Source organism: Schistocerca piceifrons, chromosome 2, assembly GCF_021461385.2.
Source record: "Schistocerca piceifrons isolate TAMUIC-IGC-003096 chromosome 2, iqSchPice1.1, whole genome shotgun sequence".
Classification (NCBI taxonomy): Eukaryota; Metazoa; Arthropoda; class Insecta; order Orthoptera; family Acrididae; genus Schistocerca; species Schistocerca piceifrons.
The window spans coordinates 261,492,684-261,514,443 of record NC_060139.1 but is presented as its reverse complement, the minus strand read 5'-3'; the positions used below and the strand labels follow the sequence as shown (position 1 = coordinate 261,514,443).

General features: G+C 46.5%; 1 protein-coding gene across 1 annotated transcript in view; it reads right to left on the bottom strand.

Moving 5' to 3' along the window:
* Positions 1 to 21,760, bottom strand: part of LOC124775311 (frizzled-9-like) — a 218,101-nt gene that overhangs the window by 5,111 nt on the left and 191,230 nt on the right. Inside the window, exon 4 of the mRNA XM_047250146.1 lies at positions 9,904 to 10,295. Within this exon, the coding sequence (XP_047106102.1) occupies positions 9,904 to 10,295 (392 nt within the window). The remainder of the gene's footprint in view (positions 1 to 9,903; positions 10,296 to 21,760) is intronic.

The following is a 21,760-nucleotide window of genomic DNA, read 5'->3' as shown; positions in this document are numbered from 1 at the left end:
ACCAACGGTAGTCAAGCCATTGTCACTAAAACAATGAAATTTTTAAAAGGTTACGTAACTAGTTTCGACGCACTCAGCCGTCATTTTCAGTTGCAATGACAAACCTGTAAAACTGCATTAATAATTGCAACCCCGTTTCGGCGCATACGCTTTTTTGAGCATACACCAGAGACAATTCGCTGGCGATAACGCCTGCAATCGGTTGCTCTGTTCGACACACGAGCGACATGCCAAGTAATTTCAGTCAGTATTTTGAACACTACTGAGCCGTTAAGCTCTACTATAGAAAATGAACTGTTCTCGATCTCTGTACGTCGTCTTATACCTGGAGAAAAAGAGAGAGGATTGTAATTTATTAAACTTGTTTTGGAAGGCTTTCCTTGGGAACTGTTGGTTTCGCTACAGAATATATTACACTTCTCATTTACGACAAGGGTGTTGCGTACATGTTTCCATACTGCATTACGCAAATGCCTTCTTCTGTTGACGAATTAAAAGCTTTGATAATGCGTCTAGTTGTTTCAAAAATGGTTCAAATGGCTCTGAGCACTATGGGACTCAACTGCTGAGGTCATTAGTCCCCTAGAACTTAGAACTAGTTAAACCTAACTAACCTAAGGACATCACAAACATCCATGCCCGAGGCAGGATTCGAACCTGCGACCGTAGCGGTCTTGCGGTTCCAGACTGCAGCGCCTTTAACCGCACGGCCACTTCGGACGGCGGAGTTGTTTCACAAACAACTGAAGATCACCAGCTGGAGCCCAGTAGATGAACTTCCCATGAATTTCTGCTTTTCGAGCACAAATTTCGAAAATATACACACTATAAAATATGGAAATATCTACGTTTTTAGATTCGTATTCTTTCTTAATATAAATAGGAAGTCCGACTTTAACTTCATTTTTCAGTGTGACTCGTGGTCCCTGAGTAAGTATAAATTCCGACCAACAGCCCTTATTCCAAGTGGACGTACAGAAATTAAAGAAAAACTGCAGAGCCAGCGATGGATCGCTGCATTCTGCGATTTGCCCACATTCGTAGAAATCGCGCGACATGGCGACGGATTGCTGCATCTGCATTTACATCCGCATCTACATGTCGACTGGCCGGCCGGAGTGGCCGAGCGGTTAAAGGCGCTACAGTCTGGAACCACACGACCGCTACGTCGCAGGTTCGAATCCTGCCTCGGGCATGGATGTGTGTGATGTCCTTAGGTTAGTTAGGTTTAAGTAGTTCTAAGTTCTAGGGGACTTATGACCACAGCAGTTGAGTCCCATGGTGCTCAGAGCCATTTTACATGTCGACTATCCACCACACGGTATATGGTGGCGGGCACTACCTGATCGCCCTTGTCTGTTCTATTCCGGAATCCTGCGTGAGAGGAACGACTTTCGGTTAACCTCCGTGTGCGCCGTAATTCATCTAATTTTGTCGACGTAGTCATTTTGGGAAAAGTATGAGGGAGGAAAACTTTCCGGAACGTACGACCATCAGACTTTGAAAAACAGACCTCCCTGTGAAGTACAATGCCTCTATTGTAGCGTCTGTGTGTGGAGTTCATTGAGTATCAATGTTGAAACGATCCCGTGACAAAACGCGCCGCTCTTCGTTGCATCTTCTGTATCTCATTTATTAATCCAATCCGATAAGGGTGCCAGACTGATGAACATTATTGAAGAAATGGTCGAACAGGTGTTTTGCAAGCCAGTTCTTTCGATGATGAATTGCATTTCTTTAAGATTCTTTCAACGAATCTCAGCCAGGCATCTTCTTTTCCTACAATTTGTTTTATGTGGACATTATACTTGAGGTCGCTCCGGATAATTACTGCGAGACATTTTACGGTAGTTACTGTTTCTGGTGTTTTGTCGCCAATAGCGTAATTATTGTAAAGTACAGCAGGCAGCAGCGAAGGATGCCTGCGAGGGGAGAGGCAGGGGGCACGGAAACAACTCTCTTCCGCCCCGCGAAACGGACTGTGTTGCCTGCCTGAAAAATGTTGCCTCGCAGGCAGACTTGATTGTTGGCTTTGTTGCGTACCATTGCTCGCAGATTTTCGTCTCAAAGTCCCTTTCATTTTTTCATATACAACTCCAGCGCCAAGAGGGAAAATTCTAGCGAAACGTGAAAGCAGGAGTCACATCCACATTAAAATCACGAAAGTGACGAGAGAATCCTACTAATAATTAAAACGATAAGTGTATAGTAACGAAAAAAACACCATATGTAACTCCATACACTGATACAGCAGTGACTGATGCCAAGTACAAACTGGAGTATCTGACCGACATTAATTCGGATGTGTCAGTACAATGAAGACGTGAGATGATTTGATGTAGTTACGTCGGTCACGTATCCCCAGGTGAAAAAAATGGTTCAAATGGCTCTGAGCACTATGGGACTTAACTGCTGAGGCCATCAGTCCCCTAGAACTTAGAACTACTTAAACCTAACTAACCTAAGGACATCACACACATCCATGCCCGAGGCAGGATTCGAACCTGCGACCGTAGCGGTCTCGCGGTACCAGAGTGTAGCGCCTAGAGCCGCTCGCCCACCTCGGCCGGCTATCCCCAGTTGAGTCACACTTACAACTTTCACCTAGTGTCATTCACGAAAATATTTTTGAAACAGCGCATGCCGTCCTGTCTAGCCCACAGGCTGCGAGTACTCTTCGTCTGTTTATTCACAATCGGAGAATGTGTACGCTGCGCCCTCATCCCTTCCTCCGTAAACACGTTTCTGTAATTTTTTTATAGGCAGCTTTATCAAGTTTTATGAAGCATTACTGAAAAAAATATTACTTTCAGGAACTATGTTGATGACAAACATGGCACACAGCAAATTAAGTGTATCACTCTAGGAAATAAATACAAATTGTATAAAACTTGCAAAAGAACTGAGACTAAAAAAAATCTATCGTATTTTTCTGTAGCAGCTACCATACATCGTTGTAAAACACGGCACATAACAAATTAAATGTATCACTGTTGTAAATAAATACAAATTTTATGAAATTTGCCAAAGAACTGAGAGTAAAAAATCTGTCTTATTGTTTATAACAGCTACTATACACTGACTTCAGTATTACGTGTAATAACTAACAGATTTTGTTTGTCATAAGAAATTAATAGAGCATAAATAATTAATTAGAAATAAAAGCAAACGCGCTATAATTAACAGTTGAGAAAATATCCCTTCGACGACGTATGTTTCCTATCATTATTTTATTTCTCGGCCGGCCGCGATGGTCTAGCGGTTCTAGGCGCGCAGTCCGGAACCGCGCGACTGCTACGGTCGCAGGTTCGAATCCTGCCTCGGGCATGGATGTGTGTGATGTCCTTAGGTTAGTTAGGTTTAAGTAGTTCTAAGTTCTAGGGGACTGATGACCACAGATGTTAAATCCCATAGTGCTCAGAGCCATTTGAACCATTTTTTTATTTCTCGTTTTCACGCTCTGGCGAAGCAAACTCCTTCACTGGTACAGGGTACACTCTAGATGTAGATGTAGACTGTGTATTGAAGTCAGGTTTGCCATAGCAGCTGGATCTGACAATCTGCTTTCAGCTATACTCGACTTTTGAGTAGTGTTGTAATCTTTAATTCGCTGAAACTGCGTTCTCAAGATACTGCAGTCCTCATCATTGTCATAAATCGCCTAAATGATTGGATAAGCATGTCTTAACCCCTGCTTTGAAAATAGTGTACTTTCAAAACATGAAAATGGAAAGCGGTGTCAAGCCTTATCATAAGCTCTTTCGCGTGGCACTTCAAACAGCTGTTTCGCTAACTAGCTGCGCTTTATTAGTGGCTCTGCTATATTTGGTATCAAAATCAGATGCACATTTTACAAAATAAGATACAGCGCTTTAATATAAAGAGATTCCTGACAGGAAATTAAATTCGGATGCAATGTTGAGATACGGATGAGAGATGTTTTTTTATTTCACTAATTATTCTACCAAATAGTCTGAAACAGTCGGAGGAAGGCAATGGCAAACCACCTCCGCTAGGACCTTGCCTAGTAGAGCGGTGCGGGTCTCCCGCATCGTCCCCTACGCTCTGTCAAGGAGTATGGGACCTCGTCATCATCAGTCTGCAACAGTACGTTCGATCAGTCTCGTTTCAGTTCTCAGTAGCCAGCAATGAGAAGGCTTCGGTGCCACATCGCCGACCTCTGACATTCTACAGTACCGAACGAAGTAACCGCAAGAACTCCATTGCTGAGCATTAACGGTGGCTATGTGGAGGAAGCGCACTCTTGACACGTATATCATGTTCGCGGTATATCCCTGTCCGATAGCAGTTGATTGTATATTACGCTACTTCGACCAAATGACGCCGCGAAAACGGCGTGCGGTTACATTCGCGGGCCGAGGAAACGCTCAGTGGAAGAACTCATGTAAACAGGGCGAACAGAAACACGAGAACAGCAAAAACACAATCCCATGCCTAATACGGTGTAAGAAAACTGTTGGCAGTAAAACAGCTTCCACTCTGCTCAGAATGTATAAATACAGGTCACGTATGATTTTCAGGGGAACTTTATACCAGTCTTCGTGCGAAGTAGCCGCAATTTCTGATGGAGGTGAACAGCAATCAGGCATCCTTTTCTCGAAGGCAGACCACAAAGACTCAATGACACTGAAATCTGGTGACTGGTTGGAATGGGAGATGCGACAATTCATCCTCGTACTCACAAAACCAGTCCTGGATGGTGCGAGCCATGTAAACATTGGGCATGTCTGCTTGGAATACGGCACCACCACTGGGGAATAAACATTTTGCCATGGGATGGGCCCCCTCAGCCGAAATGGTCACACCTAGGAAGTAATGCGACTAGAGATGCGTCAGCTCGAGTTACCAAACCAAGTTAACTTGAGTTGATGGGATTTCAAGCCAACCCGTGTTAGAATGCTGCTAACCCGAGTTGCTTTCACGTTGCTATCCGGTTCTGCGTGAGGCCCGAGTTTACCGAGTTGAGTCTATGCCTACAGAACGGGACGTCACTCATTGTGATCTTTAAAAGTGCACTAGATTATTATTATTTATTTATTTAGATCAATTCGTGAAGCGTTTCATAAATGTTATCTAAAAGTGAATCTATACAAAACACTAGCGTCATGCCAACTCGGAAATACAGATCTATTAAATTATGAGTACAAAGTGACGGAGAGTGACGAAGATGAAGCGATAACTTTACATCAAAAATGGTTCAAATGGCTCTGAGCACTATGGGACTTAACATCTATGGTCATCAGTCCCCTAGAACTTAGAACTAATTAAACCTAACTAACCTAAGGACAGCACACAACACCCAGCCATCACGAGGCAGAGAAAATCCCTGACCCCGCCGGGAATCGAACCCGGGAACCCGGGCGTGGGAAGCGAGAACGCTACCGCACGACCACGAGATGCGGGCTAACTTTACATCATTTATGCTCGAGCTGTGATATTTGGCTGCCTTAACACTGTCCTGTCGTCGTCAGAATCCTCACAGCAAATCCCGGGTGTTTTTGCGGCCTATAGCACGGTAAGAATTCATACACTTGACGAGGCATTTAGCTATCTTAAGATCGTCGCATCTCCGTCAAAATGTTACAGCAAATTCAGAGTGTTTCATGAGTGCTCTTTCGGATTTCAGCTTGTAGTGTGGCATCCATTAACGCTCGTCGCGAGGCATTTGGCTACCTTAAAGCTCTCCAAATCGCCGGAAAACCCATTGCAGGTTCCCGATGTACCACTATATTCAAAATCTCGTGTCAGAAGACCCAAAATCGCGGCCTGTAATGCGGTATGCAGTCATGTTCGTGAACCGGCTTCTGGCAACCTTACGATCGAACAATGGCTGTCAAAATAGCGACATGTAGAGCGGTATGCAGTCATAATCGTGAACAGCCATTTGACAACCTCACGATCGCCCGATAGCCCTCAAAATCTATAGAGCATCTTCAAGGTTTTTCATAAGTTTATCTTCAAAATTACAAGCCGAAAGACCAAAATTGCGCCATATATAGTATCCATCACTCTCGTGACTTACAGCTCGTGGTCGTGCGGTAGCGTTCTCGCTTCCCACGCCCGGGTTCCCGGGTTCGATTCCCGGCGGGGTCAGGGATTTTCTCTGCCTCGTGATGACTGGGTGTTGTGTGCTGTCCTTAGGTTAGTTAGGTTTACGTAGTTCTGAGTTCTAGGGGACTGATGACCATAGATGTTAAGTCCCAGAGTGCTCAGAGCCATTTGAACCAATCTCGTGACTTAATATGCAAACACCCATCGGGAAACCGCGAAGCTCGGGCTGGTAAACAGAGCTGAGTCGTAATCTGCGCAGACGCGGAAGAGAGAACAACGTTGAATGTTACCTCAGTTTTTTTCGTCCTAACTCGGTGTAGGCAAACTTTCAACTCGGTTAACTCGGTCTGGCGTAAACCAGAGTTGGCCTATCGCTAAATGCAACCTTGCAGATTAACGATGGGGACCCATGGAATACCACGGTATGGCTGTCCAAATCATCACCGAAACCCTGCCACGTTTCGCTGGTGAGACGTAAACTCGGGCAGAAGTTGGAAACAGTGGGCAACAAGACCCATCAGACCAAATGACTTTCTTCCACTGCTCCACAGCCCAGGTTTTCTGCCTTCAGCAACACGTTTTCCCGTTTCGGGCGTTCGCATGACTGATGGAGTTGTTTTGGAATTCCGCTCGCCCTGCAGTTCCCTGCTTACGGAGATCCCTTGATTGTTGTTTTGGCGTTGACTGGGTTCGTAAGTGCGTCATTGCATTCTGCTGTGACTTTTCCAGCTGTTGTCGCCTTATTTTCGTCCCAATCCTCTTTAATGACCGTCTCTCACGATCTCTCAACACATGCTTTCGTCCGCTTTGTGATTGAGTGGATGATGTTCTCCCGCTTTCCCCATACGATGTATAAATTTTCGATATGGTTCCTCTGAGGAAACGCCAGACACTTCAGCTCCCTAAGCAGCATGCAGACAACCACAAACAATTTGCCCACGTTCGAATGCTATGATCTCCGTCGCCGCGAGGGGTAGCCGTGCGGTCTAAGGCGCCTTGACCCGGTTCGCGCGCGGCTCCCCCCCCCCCCCGCCCCCCCCAGCCCCCACCCCGTCACGGTTCGAGTCCTCCCTTGGGCATGGGTGTGTGTGTCGTCCTTAGTGTAAGTTAGTTTCAGTTAGATTAAGTAGTGTGTAAGCCTACAGACCGATGACCTCAGCAGTTTGGTCCCATAGAACTTACAACAAATTTCCAAAAATTTTGATCTCCGTCGTAATGGAATCAGCACTACACAGAACACTGTTCTAAACACGATTGACACTTGCAACGAGTCTGACCTTTGCAGGGGTGCCAACCACCAACAGATGCAAGAGCGCATCTGCAGGCTTGATCTGCATTGATGTACAAGCATGCATTTCTCACGGTGTTCGCATTTTTTTGTCCACCCCCCCCCCCTCCGCCCCACGAACCTCTCGCTGTTAGCTCGTACAACCTGTTTTTTTTTTTTTTTTTTTTTTTTTGTCCGCGATTGCGCCCTTGACCGGGGCCCATTTCGTCACGCTCTCGGTGAGGCCCCGTTCGCAATACGTCACATTTATCAACGTTCAGCATCGAGTGCCAGTGGCTGTAGATTGGATTAGATTGGATTAGTTTTTCATTCCACAGATCCATGCTGAGGAGATCCTCGTGGATGTGGAGCAAGTCAATATACACTCCTGGAAATGGAAAAAAGAACACATTGACACCGGTGTGTCAGACCCACCATACTTGCTCCGGACACTGCGAGAGGGCTGTACAAGCAATGATCACACGCACGGCACAGCGGACACACCAGGAACCGCGGTGTTGGCCGTCGAATGGCGCTAGCTGCGCAGCATTTGTGCACCGCCGCCGTCAGTGTCAGCCAGTTTGCCGTGGCATACGGAGCTCCATCGCAGTCTTTAACACTGGTAGCATGCCGCGACAGCGTGGACGTGAACCGTATGTGCAGTTGACGGACTTTGAGCGAGGGCGTATAGTGGGCATGCGGGAGGCCGGGTGGACGTACCGCCGAATTGCTCAACACGTGGGGCGTGAGGTCTCCACAGTACATCGATGTTGTCTCCAGTGGTCGGCGGAAGGTGCACGTGCCCGTCGACCTGGGACCGGACCGCAGCGACGCACGGATGCACGCCAAGACCGTAGGATCCTACGCAGTGCCGTAGGGGACCGCACCGCCACTTCCCAGCAAATTAGGGACACTGTTGCTCCTGGGGTATCGGCGAGGACCATTCGCAACCGTCTCCATGAAGCTGGGCTACGGTCCCGCACACCGTTAGGCCGTCTTCCGCTCACGCCCCAACATCGTGCAGCCCGCCTCCAGTGGCGTCGCGGCAGGCGTGAATGGAGGGACGAATGGAGACGTGTCGTCTTCAGCGATGAGAGTCGCTTCTGCCTTGGTGCCAATGATGGTCGTATGCGTGTTTGGCGCCGTGCAGGTGAGCGCCACAATCAGGACTGCATACGACCGAGGCACACAGGGCCAACACCCGGCATCATGGTGTGGGGAGCGATCTCCTACACTGGCCGTACACCACTGGTGATCGTCGAGGGGACACTGAATATTGCACGGTACATCCAAACCGTCATCGAACCCATCGTTCTACCATTCCTAGACCGGCAAGGGAACTTGCTGTTCCAAGAGGACAGTGCACGTCCGCATGTATCCCGTGCCACCCAACGTGCTCTAGAAGGTGTAAGTCAACTACCCTGGCCAGCAAGATCTCCGGATCTGTCCCCCATTGAGCATGTTTGGGACTGGATGAAGCGTTGTCTCACGCGGTCTGCACGTCCAGCACGAACGCTGGTCCAACTGAGGCTCCAGGTGGAAATGGCATGGCAAGCCGTTCCACAGGACTACATCCAGCATCTCTACGATCGTCTCGATGGGAGAATAGCAGCCTGCATTGCTGCGAAAGGTGGATATACACTGTACTAGTGCCGACATTGTGCATGCTCTGTTGCCTGTGTCTATGTGCCTGTGGTTCTGTCAGTGTGATCATGTGATGTATCTGACCCCAGGAATGTGTCAATAAAGTTTCCCCTTCCTGGGACAATGAATTCACGGTGTTCTTATTTCAATTTCCAGGAGTGTATTTTTTTTTAAGGTGAAATAACAATACTAATAGTATGAACATATATAATACATCAGTCGTTTCTATTTAAAAAAATTCTTCAATGGAGTAGAAGGAGTTGGCCACTAGTAAGTCTTTCATGCTCCTTTTAAACTGATCTTTATTTGTAACTAAATTTTTTGTGTTTGCTGGCAAATTATTGAAGATGGGTGTTCCTGAGTAATGGACCCTTTTTTGAGCTAAAGTAAGTGCTTTTAAGTCCTTGTGCAGATCATTTATGTTGCTGGTATTGTATGTATGAACCGAGCTGTTTGTTGGAAAAAGAGATACATTATTTAGGACAAATTTCATTAAGGAGTAAATATACAGAGAGGCAGTAATTAGTATACCCAGTTCTTTGAATAGGTTTCTACAGGACGTCCGTGAATTTACTCCCCAAATAATACGTACTACACGCTTTTGGACTCTGAAAACTTTTGTTTGACTTGAAGAGTTACCCCAAAATATTATACCATATGACATTATGGAATGAAAGTAGGCACAGAGTGTGCAAGCTATTTCATTTTTATGTCGCCTATGTCAGCTAACACTCGAATTGCAAATACAGATTTGTTAAGGCGTTTCTGCAGTTCTGTTGTGTGCTCCTCCCAACTGAATCACCGATCGTATGTAGCTGTTGCACGTGCCGTTTGCGGGGCGCTTTAGCAACGTCGGCAGCCAGGTGACCGCTGACGTGGGAGACCAGCCTACGGACTACAGGTAGGTAGCGGCGACGGACCTGGCAGAGGCCGGTGAGCTCGTCGGCGGCGACGTGTCGCAGCAGGAGGGCGGCGACGGCGAGCACGGCGGGCAGCGCCCAGGCGGCCAGGTGGAAGTAGGTGGCGAGCGCGTGCAGGCTCTCGCACGACCACTTCTTGGCGGCCGACAGGAACCAGCAGGCGGCCAGCACCAGCCACCACGCCGAAGACGCCAGCGAGAAGTAGTAGAGCGCCAGGAAGGACAGCGTGCACGCGCCCGACTCCAGCCCGTCCGTCGCCACGTGGCCCGCGCCCGCGCCCGCCGCCGCCGCCGCCCCCAGCGCCGCCTCCGGGGGCTGCACGCAGCTGAAGGCGGCCGCGCCCAGCGCGCCGCGCACGATGTACCCCAGCGCCAGCAGGTTGTAGCACAGCGCTGTTCCAAACACAAACACACACGCGCTGTAGCAAAACTCTGATAAAGGGACAAATAAGTACGCAAAAAAAAAAGAATACAATGAAGCAACTGTCCGAATGATACGTGGGACGGAAATCGGCACATGTGATGTACATGTTCAGACAATCAAATGATTACAGTTTCAGATAAACTGGACGATTTATTCGAGAGAAAGAGGTTCACAGCCCGCATCTCGTGGTCGTGCGGTAGCGTTCTCGCTTCCCACGCCCGGGTTCCCGGGTTCGATTCCCGGCGGGGTCAGGGATTTTCTCTGCCTCGTGATGGCTGGGTGTTGTGTGCTGTCCTTAGGTTAGTCAGGTTTAAGTAGTTCTAAGTTCTAGGGGACTGATGACATAGATGTTAAGTCCCATAGTGCTCAGAGCCATGTGAGCCAAAGAGGTTCACAAATTGAGCAAGTCAATAACACTTTGACCCACCTCTGCCCCTTAAGCAAGTAGTTACTGAGCTTGGGACCTGCTCCAAAGACGTTGCAGTAGACTTCGTAGTTGTATCAATACGTACTATTGCAGCAGTCATCCAACACTGACCAACAGGATTATCAGTAACAGAAAATGAAAAGTCAAAACGACCTCCTCGAAAAACAGTCTGTCCTTTCAACACATCAACCAGAACGGACGAACTGACGTTCATACTCTCTTCAGCCTCGACGTCCAAAATAGACTTGTAAATAGTAGGCCTCCATCGGAAAACACGATATCCTGCGACGAGGCATCCTGTTGGTTAGTGTTGGATGACTGTTGCAATAATACATATTGATACAACTACGACGTCTACTGCAACATCTTTGGAGCAGGTACCTCCTCGAGCTGTTTTGGGTTATCGGACGTTCATGATTACCATGTCTCAAGTTCGTGGTGTTGGAGAAACATCGACAAATTGTTGTATTGATAAGCCATTGTGTCTAAGGACTAGGAAATCTTGTAAACTATCATGATGACAACATTTGTTTGTTTTTTCGTGGCCGTGGTGTAAAAAAATGGTTCAAATGGTTCTGAGCACTGACACCTGAGAACATCTCAGGTCATCAGTCCCCTAGAACTTAGAATTACTTAAACCTAACTAACCTAAGGACATCACACACATCCATGCTCGAGGCAGGATTCGAACCTGCGACCGTAGCAGTCGCGCGGTTCCGGACTGAAGCGTCTAGAGCCGCTCGGCCACAGCGGCCGGCGCCGTGGTGTAGATATGAAGTGTAAATTTGTTGGCGATATGACTCTATATAATAGTATGTAATAAAGTATAGTACATCCTGTGAACGCTAGGCATAGAGCCTGTATCCTTTAAAACAAAAAATACTACACATTGATCTTGCAAAAACCGAGAAGCGATTCTTCTTATTGTTTTAGCTCTCTGGGGCACCCTGGGATGCTCTCAGTGTAGCCTATCCTCAGTGGCCAAAGATAGATCTGCGCCCGGCTGCCGCCGCGCCTAGAGCTATTGATTCACAGAGTTGTTGGATGTCCTCCTGAGTGATATCGTGACAAATTCTGTCCAATTCGCGCATTACATCGTTAAAATCCCAAGATGGCTGGAGGGCCCACCTCATAATGCTACAAACGTTCTCAGATGGCGTGAGATGGGCGACCATGCTAACCAAGGTAGAGTTTGGCAAGCACGAAGACGAGCGGTAGAAAATCTTGCCGTGTGCGGGCGGGCATTGCGTTGCTGAAACGAAAGCCTAGGATGGCTTGACATGAAAGGCAAAAAAACGGGGCGCAGAATGTCATCGACGTACCGCTGTGCTGTAAAGGTGCCACGGGAGGGAACCAAAGGGCTCCTGCTATGATCATCACTCTCGGTTTTTGGGTCGTATGGCAGGCGATACTCACTCTTTTTTCTATCCCACCTCTGTCCAGGGCGCCTCCAGACACGTCTTCGGCCTGGAATCTCGAGCAGTAACTGTCTTCAGTCATGAGTCGCGCTCCGATTTCGTCCCCGATGACCAGGCAAGACGTGTCTCGAGGCGCCCCCACAGCAGTGGGATACCAACATGACTGTTGCCCTCCATACGGCCCGACAACCAGGAGCGATGATCTGGGGTGGCATTTCTTTTCACAGCACGAGGCTTTTTGTTGTCATCTGAGACATCCTTAAAGCACACCGATACGTCGACGATATTCTGCAGCGTCGCCCTTCATGGCAAGCCATCATGGGCTTGCGTTTCACCGAGATAACGCACGCTCATACGCGGCGGGAGTCTCTAGTGCTTGTCTTCGTGCTTGCTTAACCCTATCTTGGCCAGCGACGCCGCCAGATCACCAACTGAGAACGTTCGGGAACAGTAAGGGAAGGGCCCTACAACCAGATGCTAGGGATTTTGATGATCTAACGCGCCAGTTCGACAAAATTTGGCACGATATCCCTCAGGAGGGCATCTAACAACTCTGTCAATCAATGCCAACCCAATAACTGCTTGCACAAGGGCCTGAAACGTACCATTGCATTACTGACTTGCTCAATTTGAGTAGCTCTTTCACTTGAATATATTATCCAATGTTTCTGAAGTTGTAATACTTTGCTTCTCTCTACATGTATGTCGCATCTACCGATTTCCGTTCCAATAACTCCTTCGTGACGCGTCTTTCTTTCTTTTTAAGCTTATTTGAAGATATAATCAAGGGGGTGTGAATGAGACTTCTTTTCAGTTTAGATCACAAATAATCATCCTCAGGCTCAGAAACCCAATGTGTTAACTAACATGATATCGCAAACGACCATTCCGCGAGCAATTAGAGAGTCAAGTCATGTCCCTACGTGTCAGGATACACGTCCGGAGATGTGGTATTCAGTCCTCAATCCTCAGTCAGTCCGCTCTTTCTGTCAGTAATGATCTGTGAACTTGAAAAACCCAAGTTACACCGCAGATAAAACCAATGTTCTTTTCCTTCAGCTATCTTCATTGACTTAACAATATTATATGCAGTGGATTAAGAATCACGAAATGACGTCACTTTGACCTTTGGAGGAGACTGATGAATGTGATAGCCACAGAAATCGTAGAATTCATAATTAAAACTGAATTCTGTAACTTTCATTAACTTTCGGTTTTTCACCCAGATGGTTTCCTTCGCTTGGTATGGTATACTTATCGATAAATATATTTCAAGCAAAAATTAATACCGGGTGAGAATTAGTGAACTATATGAAATAAAATTGTCATAACTTCTGAACGGTATGCGTTAGGACGTCCAAACCGCAGTGTTGACCGCGAGGCATCATGGTAATTAGTATGCGTCGTATGGTTTGGTTTAGCGACGAAGGGCACTTTCATTTGGATGGGTTCGTCAATAAGAAAAATTCGCGCATCTGGGGGACTAAGAATCTGCATCTCTTTTCTCTGTGAGGTTTTGACGGATTAAATAAAAGGTTGCGAACGTTAGGTGTTTTCTTTGATTTAACGAAGGCTTTTGACTGTGTTGACCACAAAATATTACTGCAGAAGTTGGAACATTACGGAGTAAGGGGAGTAGCTTACAACTGGTTCGCCTCTTACTTTAAGAACAGAAAGCAGAAGGTAATTCTCCGCAATATTGACAGTGGTAATGATGTTCAGTCCCAATGGGGCACTGTTAAATGGGGCGTTCCCCAAGGATCGGTGCTGGGGCCACTGCTGTTTCTTACTTATATAAATGATATGCCTTCTAGTATTACAGGTGATTCAAAAATATTTCTGTTTGCTGATGACACCAGCTTGGTAGTGAAGGATCTTGTGTGTAATATTGAAACATTATCAAATAATGTAGTTCATGAAATAAGTTCGTGGCTTGTGGAAAATAATTTGATGCTAAATCACAGTAAGACTCAGTTTTTACAGTTTCTAACTCACAATTCAACAAGAACTGATATTTTAATAAGACAGAATGGGCATGTTATAAGCGAGACGGAACAGTTCAAGTTCCTAGGCGTACAGATAGATAGTAAGCTGTTGTGGAAAGCCCATGTTCAGGATCTTGTTCAGAAACTAAATGCCGCTTTATTTACCATTAGAACAGTATCTGAAATAAGTGACATTTCAACACGAAAAGTAGTCTACTTCGCATATTTTCATACGCTTATGTCATATGGTATTATTTTTTGGGGTAATTCTTCTGATTCAAAAAGGGTATTTTTGGCTCAAAAACGGGCTGTTCGAGCTATGTGTGGTGTAAGTTCGAAAACCTCTTGTCGACCCCTATTCAATAGCCTGGGAATTTTGACATTGCCCTCACAGTATATATTTTCTTTAATGTCGTTTGTTGTTAGCAATATTAGCTTATTCCCAAGAGTTAGCAGCTTTCACTCAGTTAATACTAGGCAGAAATTAAATCTGCATGTGGAATGCACTTCCTTGACTCTTGTGCAGAAAGGAGTGCAGTATTCTGCTGCACCCATTTTCAATAAGCTACCACAAGAACTCAAAAATCTTAGCAGTTGCCCAAACGCTTTTAAGTCTAAACTGAAGAGTTTCCTCATGGCTCACTCCTTCTATTCTGTCGAGGAGCTCCTGGAAGAGCTAAAAAATTAAGCAAATTCCAGTGTTACATTCTTGATTTTCTTTATTTAAACTAACGACGTGTCAGCTTAATATGTTTCTTATATTTCATTTTATCTGTTTCTACAATCGTGTTATAATTTCATGTATTGACTCGTTCCATGACCATGGAGACTTCTCCTTAATGTGGTCCCACGGAACAATAAATAAATAAATAAATTTCGCGATCGAGAAGCCTCCTCACCATCAACGGGTGACTGCGTGGTGTGCAATGTCCAGTCACGTAATAATCGATGCGATACTCCTTCATCCCACGTTGACTACCGAACGGTGCGTGAATGTTTTGGAAGATAATTTCATCCCCAGTATCCAAAGTGACCTTGATGTCCACAAGATGTGGTTCATGCAAGACGGAGTTCGATGCCATCGAAGAAGGAGAGTCTTTGATATTCTGGAGAAGGACATTGCGGATCACATTCTGGCTCTGGGGTATCCAGAGGCCACTGGCTTGGGCCTCGATCGGCAATGTACAGCAATATCCTCAAAACCATTACTGAGTTAAAACAGCCATTCAGGAGGTCGTCGACAGCATCGGTGTTCCGACACTTCAGCGGGTCATGCAGAATTTGTCTATTCGTCTGCAACAAATCATCGCCAATCGTGACGGTCATATCGAACGTGTCATAACCTAAATACGAATATCTGTAGTGACGTGCACACGTTGAATAAAGTGTGTGCACGCCATAGTTTGTAACTAATTTGTTTTTTTTTTTTCATGTAGTTCAATAATTGCCGCCCTGTATGTTCTCTATCGCCGGTATACTGACTTTGTAGCACAGTGTAAAGTCCACATTAAACAGTATGTCTGCCTGTAAATATCTGGGTATCACAGTCGGAGGAATGTTAGAGCACATGAACCGCCTTCGAATAAGGCCAGGTCTAATAGACCATTGCATTGTTCAAACCAACCTTCGGCTTTTATTGTTGAGATGAAATCTGCTTAAAAAGTTTTCAACTTCTACAGGGCTATTACAAATGATTGAAGCGATTTCATAAATTCACTGTAGCTCCATTCGTTGACATATGGTCACGACACACTACAGATACGTAGAAAAACTCATAAAGTTTTGTTCGGCTGAAGCCGCACTTCAGGTTTCTGCCGCCAGAGCGCTCGAGAGCGCAGTGAGACAAAATGGCGACAGGAGCCGAGAAAGCGTATGACGTGCTTGAAATGCACTCACATCAGTCAGTCATAACAGTGCAACGACACTTCAGGACGAAGTTCAACAAAGATCCACCAACTGCTAACTCCATTCAGCGATGGTATGCGCAGTTTAAAGCTTCTGGATGCCTCTGTAAGGGGAAATCAACGGGTCGGCCTGCAGTGAGCGAAGAAACGGTTGAACGTGTGCGGGCAAGTTTCACGCGTAGCCCGCGGAAGTCGACGAATAAAGCAAGCAGGGAGCTAAACGTGCCACAGGATGGTGCTCCACAGCACTTCCATCATGATGTTCGGCATTTCTTAAACAGGAGATTGGAAAACCGATTCATCGGTCGTGGTGGAGATCATGATCAGCAATTCATGTCATGGCCTCCACGCTCTCCCGACTTAACCCCATGCAATTTCTTTCTGTGGGGTTATGTGAAAGATTCAGTGTTTAAACCTCCTCTACCAAGAAACGTACCAGAACTGCGAGCACGCATCAACGATGCTTTCGAACTCATTGATGAGGACATGCTGCGCCAAGTGTGGGAGGAACTTGATTATCGGCTTGATGTCTGCCGAATCACTAAAGGGGCACATATCGAACATTTGTGAATGCCTAAAAAAACTTTTTGAGTTTTTGTATGTGTGTGCAAAGCATTGTGAAAATATCTCAAATAATAAAGTTATTGTAGAGCTGTGAAATCGCTTCAGTCATTTGTAATAACCCTGTACAATAACATTTGTAATCGAATTCTGGTTGAGAGTATTATGGTTTCTGTGTCAGGTGATCATCATTGAACAAATTGACTGAAAAACAAGGTAATTCGTCTCCCACTTTCCTCTCTTCCAACCTCGCTTTCTTTAAATATTTAACAGCCATGTAGCAGCTTGTAACAACTGTAATATGAGTAAATACAATCTGCATCCACTACTCCAGTACGAGCAAACAACGAACAATTTCAAATAATAGAATCTGTGTAGAACTCATACAAATAGATGGGCACGGCCGCAAGGCTAGGGGTCGCCAACACAAAATTTTAGAATAAAATAAAGTCTTCATGTTAGAGTCCGCAGCTCGTGGTCGTGCGGTAGCGTTCTCGCTTCCCACGCCCGGGTTCCCGGGTTCGATTCCCGGCGGGGTCAGGGATTTTCTCTGCCTCGTGATGACTGGGTGTTGTGTGCTGTCCTTAGGTTAGTCAGGTTTAAGTAGTTCTAAGTTCTAGGGGACTGATGACCATGGATGTTGAGTCCCATAGTGCTCAGAGCCATTTGAACCATTTTTGATCTTCATGTTAGAACTGTGGCGGCAGGCTCTCTTGTACAGGGCAGAGGCGCAATTACTTTATATGGACTTCCTTCGGCTGTATTTGTCTGTGGACAGCTTCTTAAGAATTAAGACAGTATTCACCTCTCAAATGCGGTGGTCCTAGGCGTCAAATTCCCCGTGGCACACGGTGAAACGCGTGCCTCCTCACGTGGCATAATTGGAAAGTCTTTTCGGAGGAACGGTTAACGGTGTTTATTGGCAATTCGGAGTAAGTTCTATTTCGAGGGAAGTCGGTTTCTTCCAAAGCTCAATTCATCCAAACCACGACACATAACATACTGCATGCATAATAGTGTATTTCGGGTGTTCTGCCTAGTTGTTGTTTCCATTTCCGACGACTGAACCAGTTTTCTTTTTCAAGTGCTGTGAGTTTTACTGTTATGCGTAGTCGCTGCATCGATTCCAAGGAGACTGTGAGCTATTTTTGATCTCGCGCCGCTATTTACAGCTGAGTTCAAATTCCGACGCGCACAAAGCCCTTTGATGTTCCTGATTTTCAGAGCCGGCACTGATATTCAGTGAAACGCAAATACCCTAGGCGTTTTCCAATTCTGTTGGATAAAATATCCATGGAGATCAAAGAGCTGTAGTGGACGTCGAGATTCGAACTCTGCTACGAACAGCGGCGCGAGATCAACAACAGTTCGTAGTCTTGGAGTCCAGACAGCGAGTACACATACAGGGTAACAATTATCGAACTATATGAAAAGAAACGTAAATTAGTTACAAACTACGGCGTTCACAAATTCATCATGTAAACGTCATTACAAATATTCGGATATATGTTATGACATGTTCGATACGCTTGCTATCATTGTCGATGATGTGCAGCAGACGAATAGCAAAATTCTGCGTGACCCGCTGAAGTGTCGGAACATCGATGCTGTCGATGACCTCCAGAATGGCTGTTTTCAGCTCAGCAGAGGTTTTGGGGTTATTGATGTACACCTTGTCTTTAACATAGTCCCACAAAATGGAGTCGCGTGTGTTCAGGTCCGGAGAATATGGCGGCCAATAGAGGCCCGTGCCAGTGGCCTCTGGGTGCTCTAGAGCCAAATTCGGTCCACAAAGTGCACCTGCAAGACATCAAACACTCTCCTGTTTCGATGGAGTCGAGCTCCGTGTTGCTTGAACCGCATCTTGTCGAAATCAGGATCAATTTGGAAAATGGGGATGAAATCATCTTCCAAAATTTTCACGTACCGTTCGACAGTCACCGTGCCATCAAGGAAAATCGCACCGATTGTTCCGTGACTGGACCTCGCACATGAGGGCGAAGAGACTTCTCGATCGCGAAATGCGTATTCTCAGTCCACCAAATGCTCCAATTTTGCATACTGACGAACGCATCCAAATGAAAGTAGGCTTCTTCGCTAAACCAAACCATACTAATTCCCATCATGCCTCGCGACCAACAGTGCAATCTGAAACGTCATAACGCAAACCGTTCAGAAGTTATGACGATTTTATTGCATATAGTTCAATTATTGTCGCCCTGTATCTGCAAAATTCGCAGCAGCTGAAGAAGACGACTGGGTCGTCCAAATATTGCGCACAAAATGGAAACAGCAGCTCGGTTGAATACCCGGAAGACCACCATTCAACAACCACACCGAGGAATCCCAAGAGATAACATAGTCTTCAGCTATTAAGTTACTGAAAAACCTTGCTGTATGTTGTTAAGACAGCTATTGGAAGTTTCCACTTCAAAAAATTGGTTCAAATGGCTCTGATCACTATGGGATTTAACATCTGAGGTCATCAGTCCCCTAGACTTAGAGCTACTTACACCTAACTAACCTAAGGACATCACACACATCCATGCCCGAGGCAGGATTCGAACCTGCGACCGTAGCAGTCGCGTCGTTCCGGACTGAAGCGCCTCGGCCACCGCGGCCGGAGTTTCCACGTAAATGCGGAGGCTCTTCACTAAACAGATGAGAATTTTCGAGGCACCAGTGTCGATGGTTCGTCGAGTTCACGATCCTGATAGATAGAGCCGTGCTTTATCAGAAAAAAAGATGATTTCAGGATCAGTCTCTGTATCACGCACAGACTGCAATAGCGATACGCAGTACTGCAGTATTGATACCTACCGTACCTGGATGAGTTAGTCGGTGCATTAACCAAACCTTCTTTCTAAGCTTCCATTAACAGTTTGTACACAGCTCTGTGGGCAGTCGCAGAGGCTAATAACATACTAGTCGGAAGGCTCGTCTTTTTCGTCAAAAACTGGTACGCCACCCGCCAGATCAACGGCCCGGAGCGTACTCGGGTATTGCCTCCATGTTGGTCCCCGCGCAACGGTTTGCTCCGTACGCAAAACATCCTGTATATTCCGAGTCACCTGTTTGTACAGTTGAGGTAACAAGACAAGACGTTCGAACTTTACTGAGGCTTTGTGAGAGTGAAGGTCAAAAAAAGGCAGTAGCTGTATGTATATTGCTAGTGCGTCCTCTAGAAAGAAAGAGGGGGGGAAGCCTGGGAGGGGGTGGTAGACGGCACTCACTCGTGTTGTGCGACACACGATCCGCACCACGATCGCCGGGCTGTGTATTTTCGCACGTGCCGCCCTGCCTGTTGATACGGCCGTTTATTTGGGAGCGGCTGTTATGATACTGGTGCCCTGCGGCCGGCGGCGCTAGATCAAAGCGGAGGGGCGGCTGTTGATACGGCCACGGCTACTTCAAACAGGCCCGAAAAAAGTCGAGAGCGCGGCGGAGCTGCCGCTTCCTGCCCCGGCCGCCATCTGTCGCTCCTCACGACTCACTCCGCGGACGCTGGCCTCGCGCCGTTATAATCTGGCAGGCTGGCCTCTCAGCTACTGTAACCCAATAACAAAACACGCGACCGCGGAATTTCAGAACAGGTACGCGATTGGGTTTGCAACTGAATAGAACACGATGAACGACTTAAGGTTCAAGTTCTGAGTGCTACCGGTTTTCTTTTCGAGACTCGGAGCAAACGGAAACGTGCGGTTAGGCTTACAGGGTGTCCGAAAAGACTTTCCCTGATTACATAAATTGATAACTCAGGCTAGAAGTAAGATACAAATATGAAACTTGTGTCGAATTGTTTACAACTATCAAAGTTTTTTTTTCTGTTTTAGGTTCGCAGTACGTAAGTAGTGGATGAGGTGCAGTGCCCAAGAAGCCATGTTAACCAATCAGGAGGAGGCACAGTGTGTCCTGTGGTACCATGAGACACGATCACCAACCACAGTGCAGAGACACTTCCAGACAACATTTGGAAGGAATCCACCTGATGTCAAGAGCAATAAAGCCTGGTATGAGAAGTTCAAGAACACAGGATCGGTTGCTGACCTTCCGAGGTCTGGTCGACCGAGAACCTCAGCAGGCAGGGTGGAAGCTGTAAGGCAGTCTTTTCTGCGAAGTCCGAAGAAATCGGTTCGCAGGGCTCACGTGAATTACAAATGCCAAAAAGCTCTCTCCATCACATTTTACACAAACGTTTATTGTTTCGTGCATACAAAGTGCAAATCGTTCAGGCCTTGTTGCCCAATGGCAGTACACGTCGATATGACTTTGCGGTCGAAATGCTATCACGTATTGAGGACGATGATGGTTATCTCAGACGAATTGCCTTTTCCGACGAAGCGACCTTTTTTGTCAGTGGAATAGTGAATATCCATAATGTGTGCATTTGGGGTTCACAACCCCCTGGCGGGGTCATGGAGTGCACCAGAGGCAGTCCAAAGGTGAATGTTTGGTGCGCGCTATTGCACGAACGAATTATCGGGCCATTCTTCTTCGCTGAGGCTACCATCACATCTGCAGTGTATCTGGAGATGTTGCAACTGTATGCTGTTCCTCAGCTGCTTCAGTATCACCCCGATGTCTTGTTTCAGCAAGACGGTGCACCGCCTCATTGGGGTTTGGACGTCCATGCCTATCTCGATATGACCTATCCTGGGCGATGGATTGGTCGTGATGGGCCAACGGTTTGGCCTCCACGCTCTCCTGACACAACCCCATTAGACTTCTTTTTATGGGGGTATGTCAAGGACGAGGTCTGCCGAACACGTGTGCCAGATCTTGAAACCCTGCTGTCACGGATAACCACAGTCGTTGAATCGATCCCTCCAGTGATGTTGGCTATGGACGGAAATTGAATATCGCCTAGATGTGCTACGTGCTACCAAGGGTGCTCATGTGGAAGTTTACTGATGTGTGAAAAAAACTTTGATAGTTTGTAAACAATTAGACAACAGTTTCATATTTGTATCTTACTTCTAGCGGCACACACAACTCTAGCAGCTGCTGCAAGAGTGAGGTGTGATTTTGATACTAGAAATGGTGACGTTTTCGTGACGTTTTCGTTACAAGGATAGAGACTAATCTCGCACGGTGTAACAGCCAGTGACATTAATAACCAGCTGAGTGAGACGTGTGATG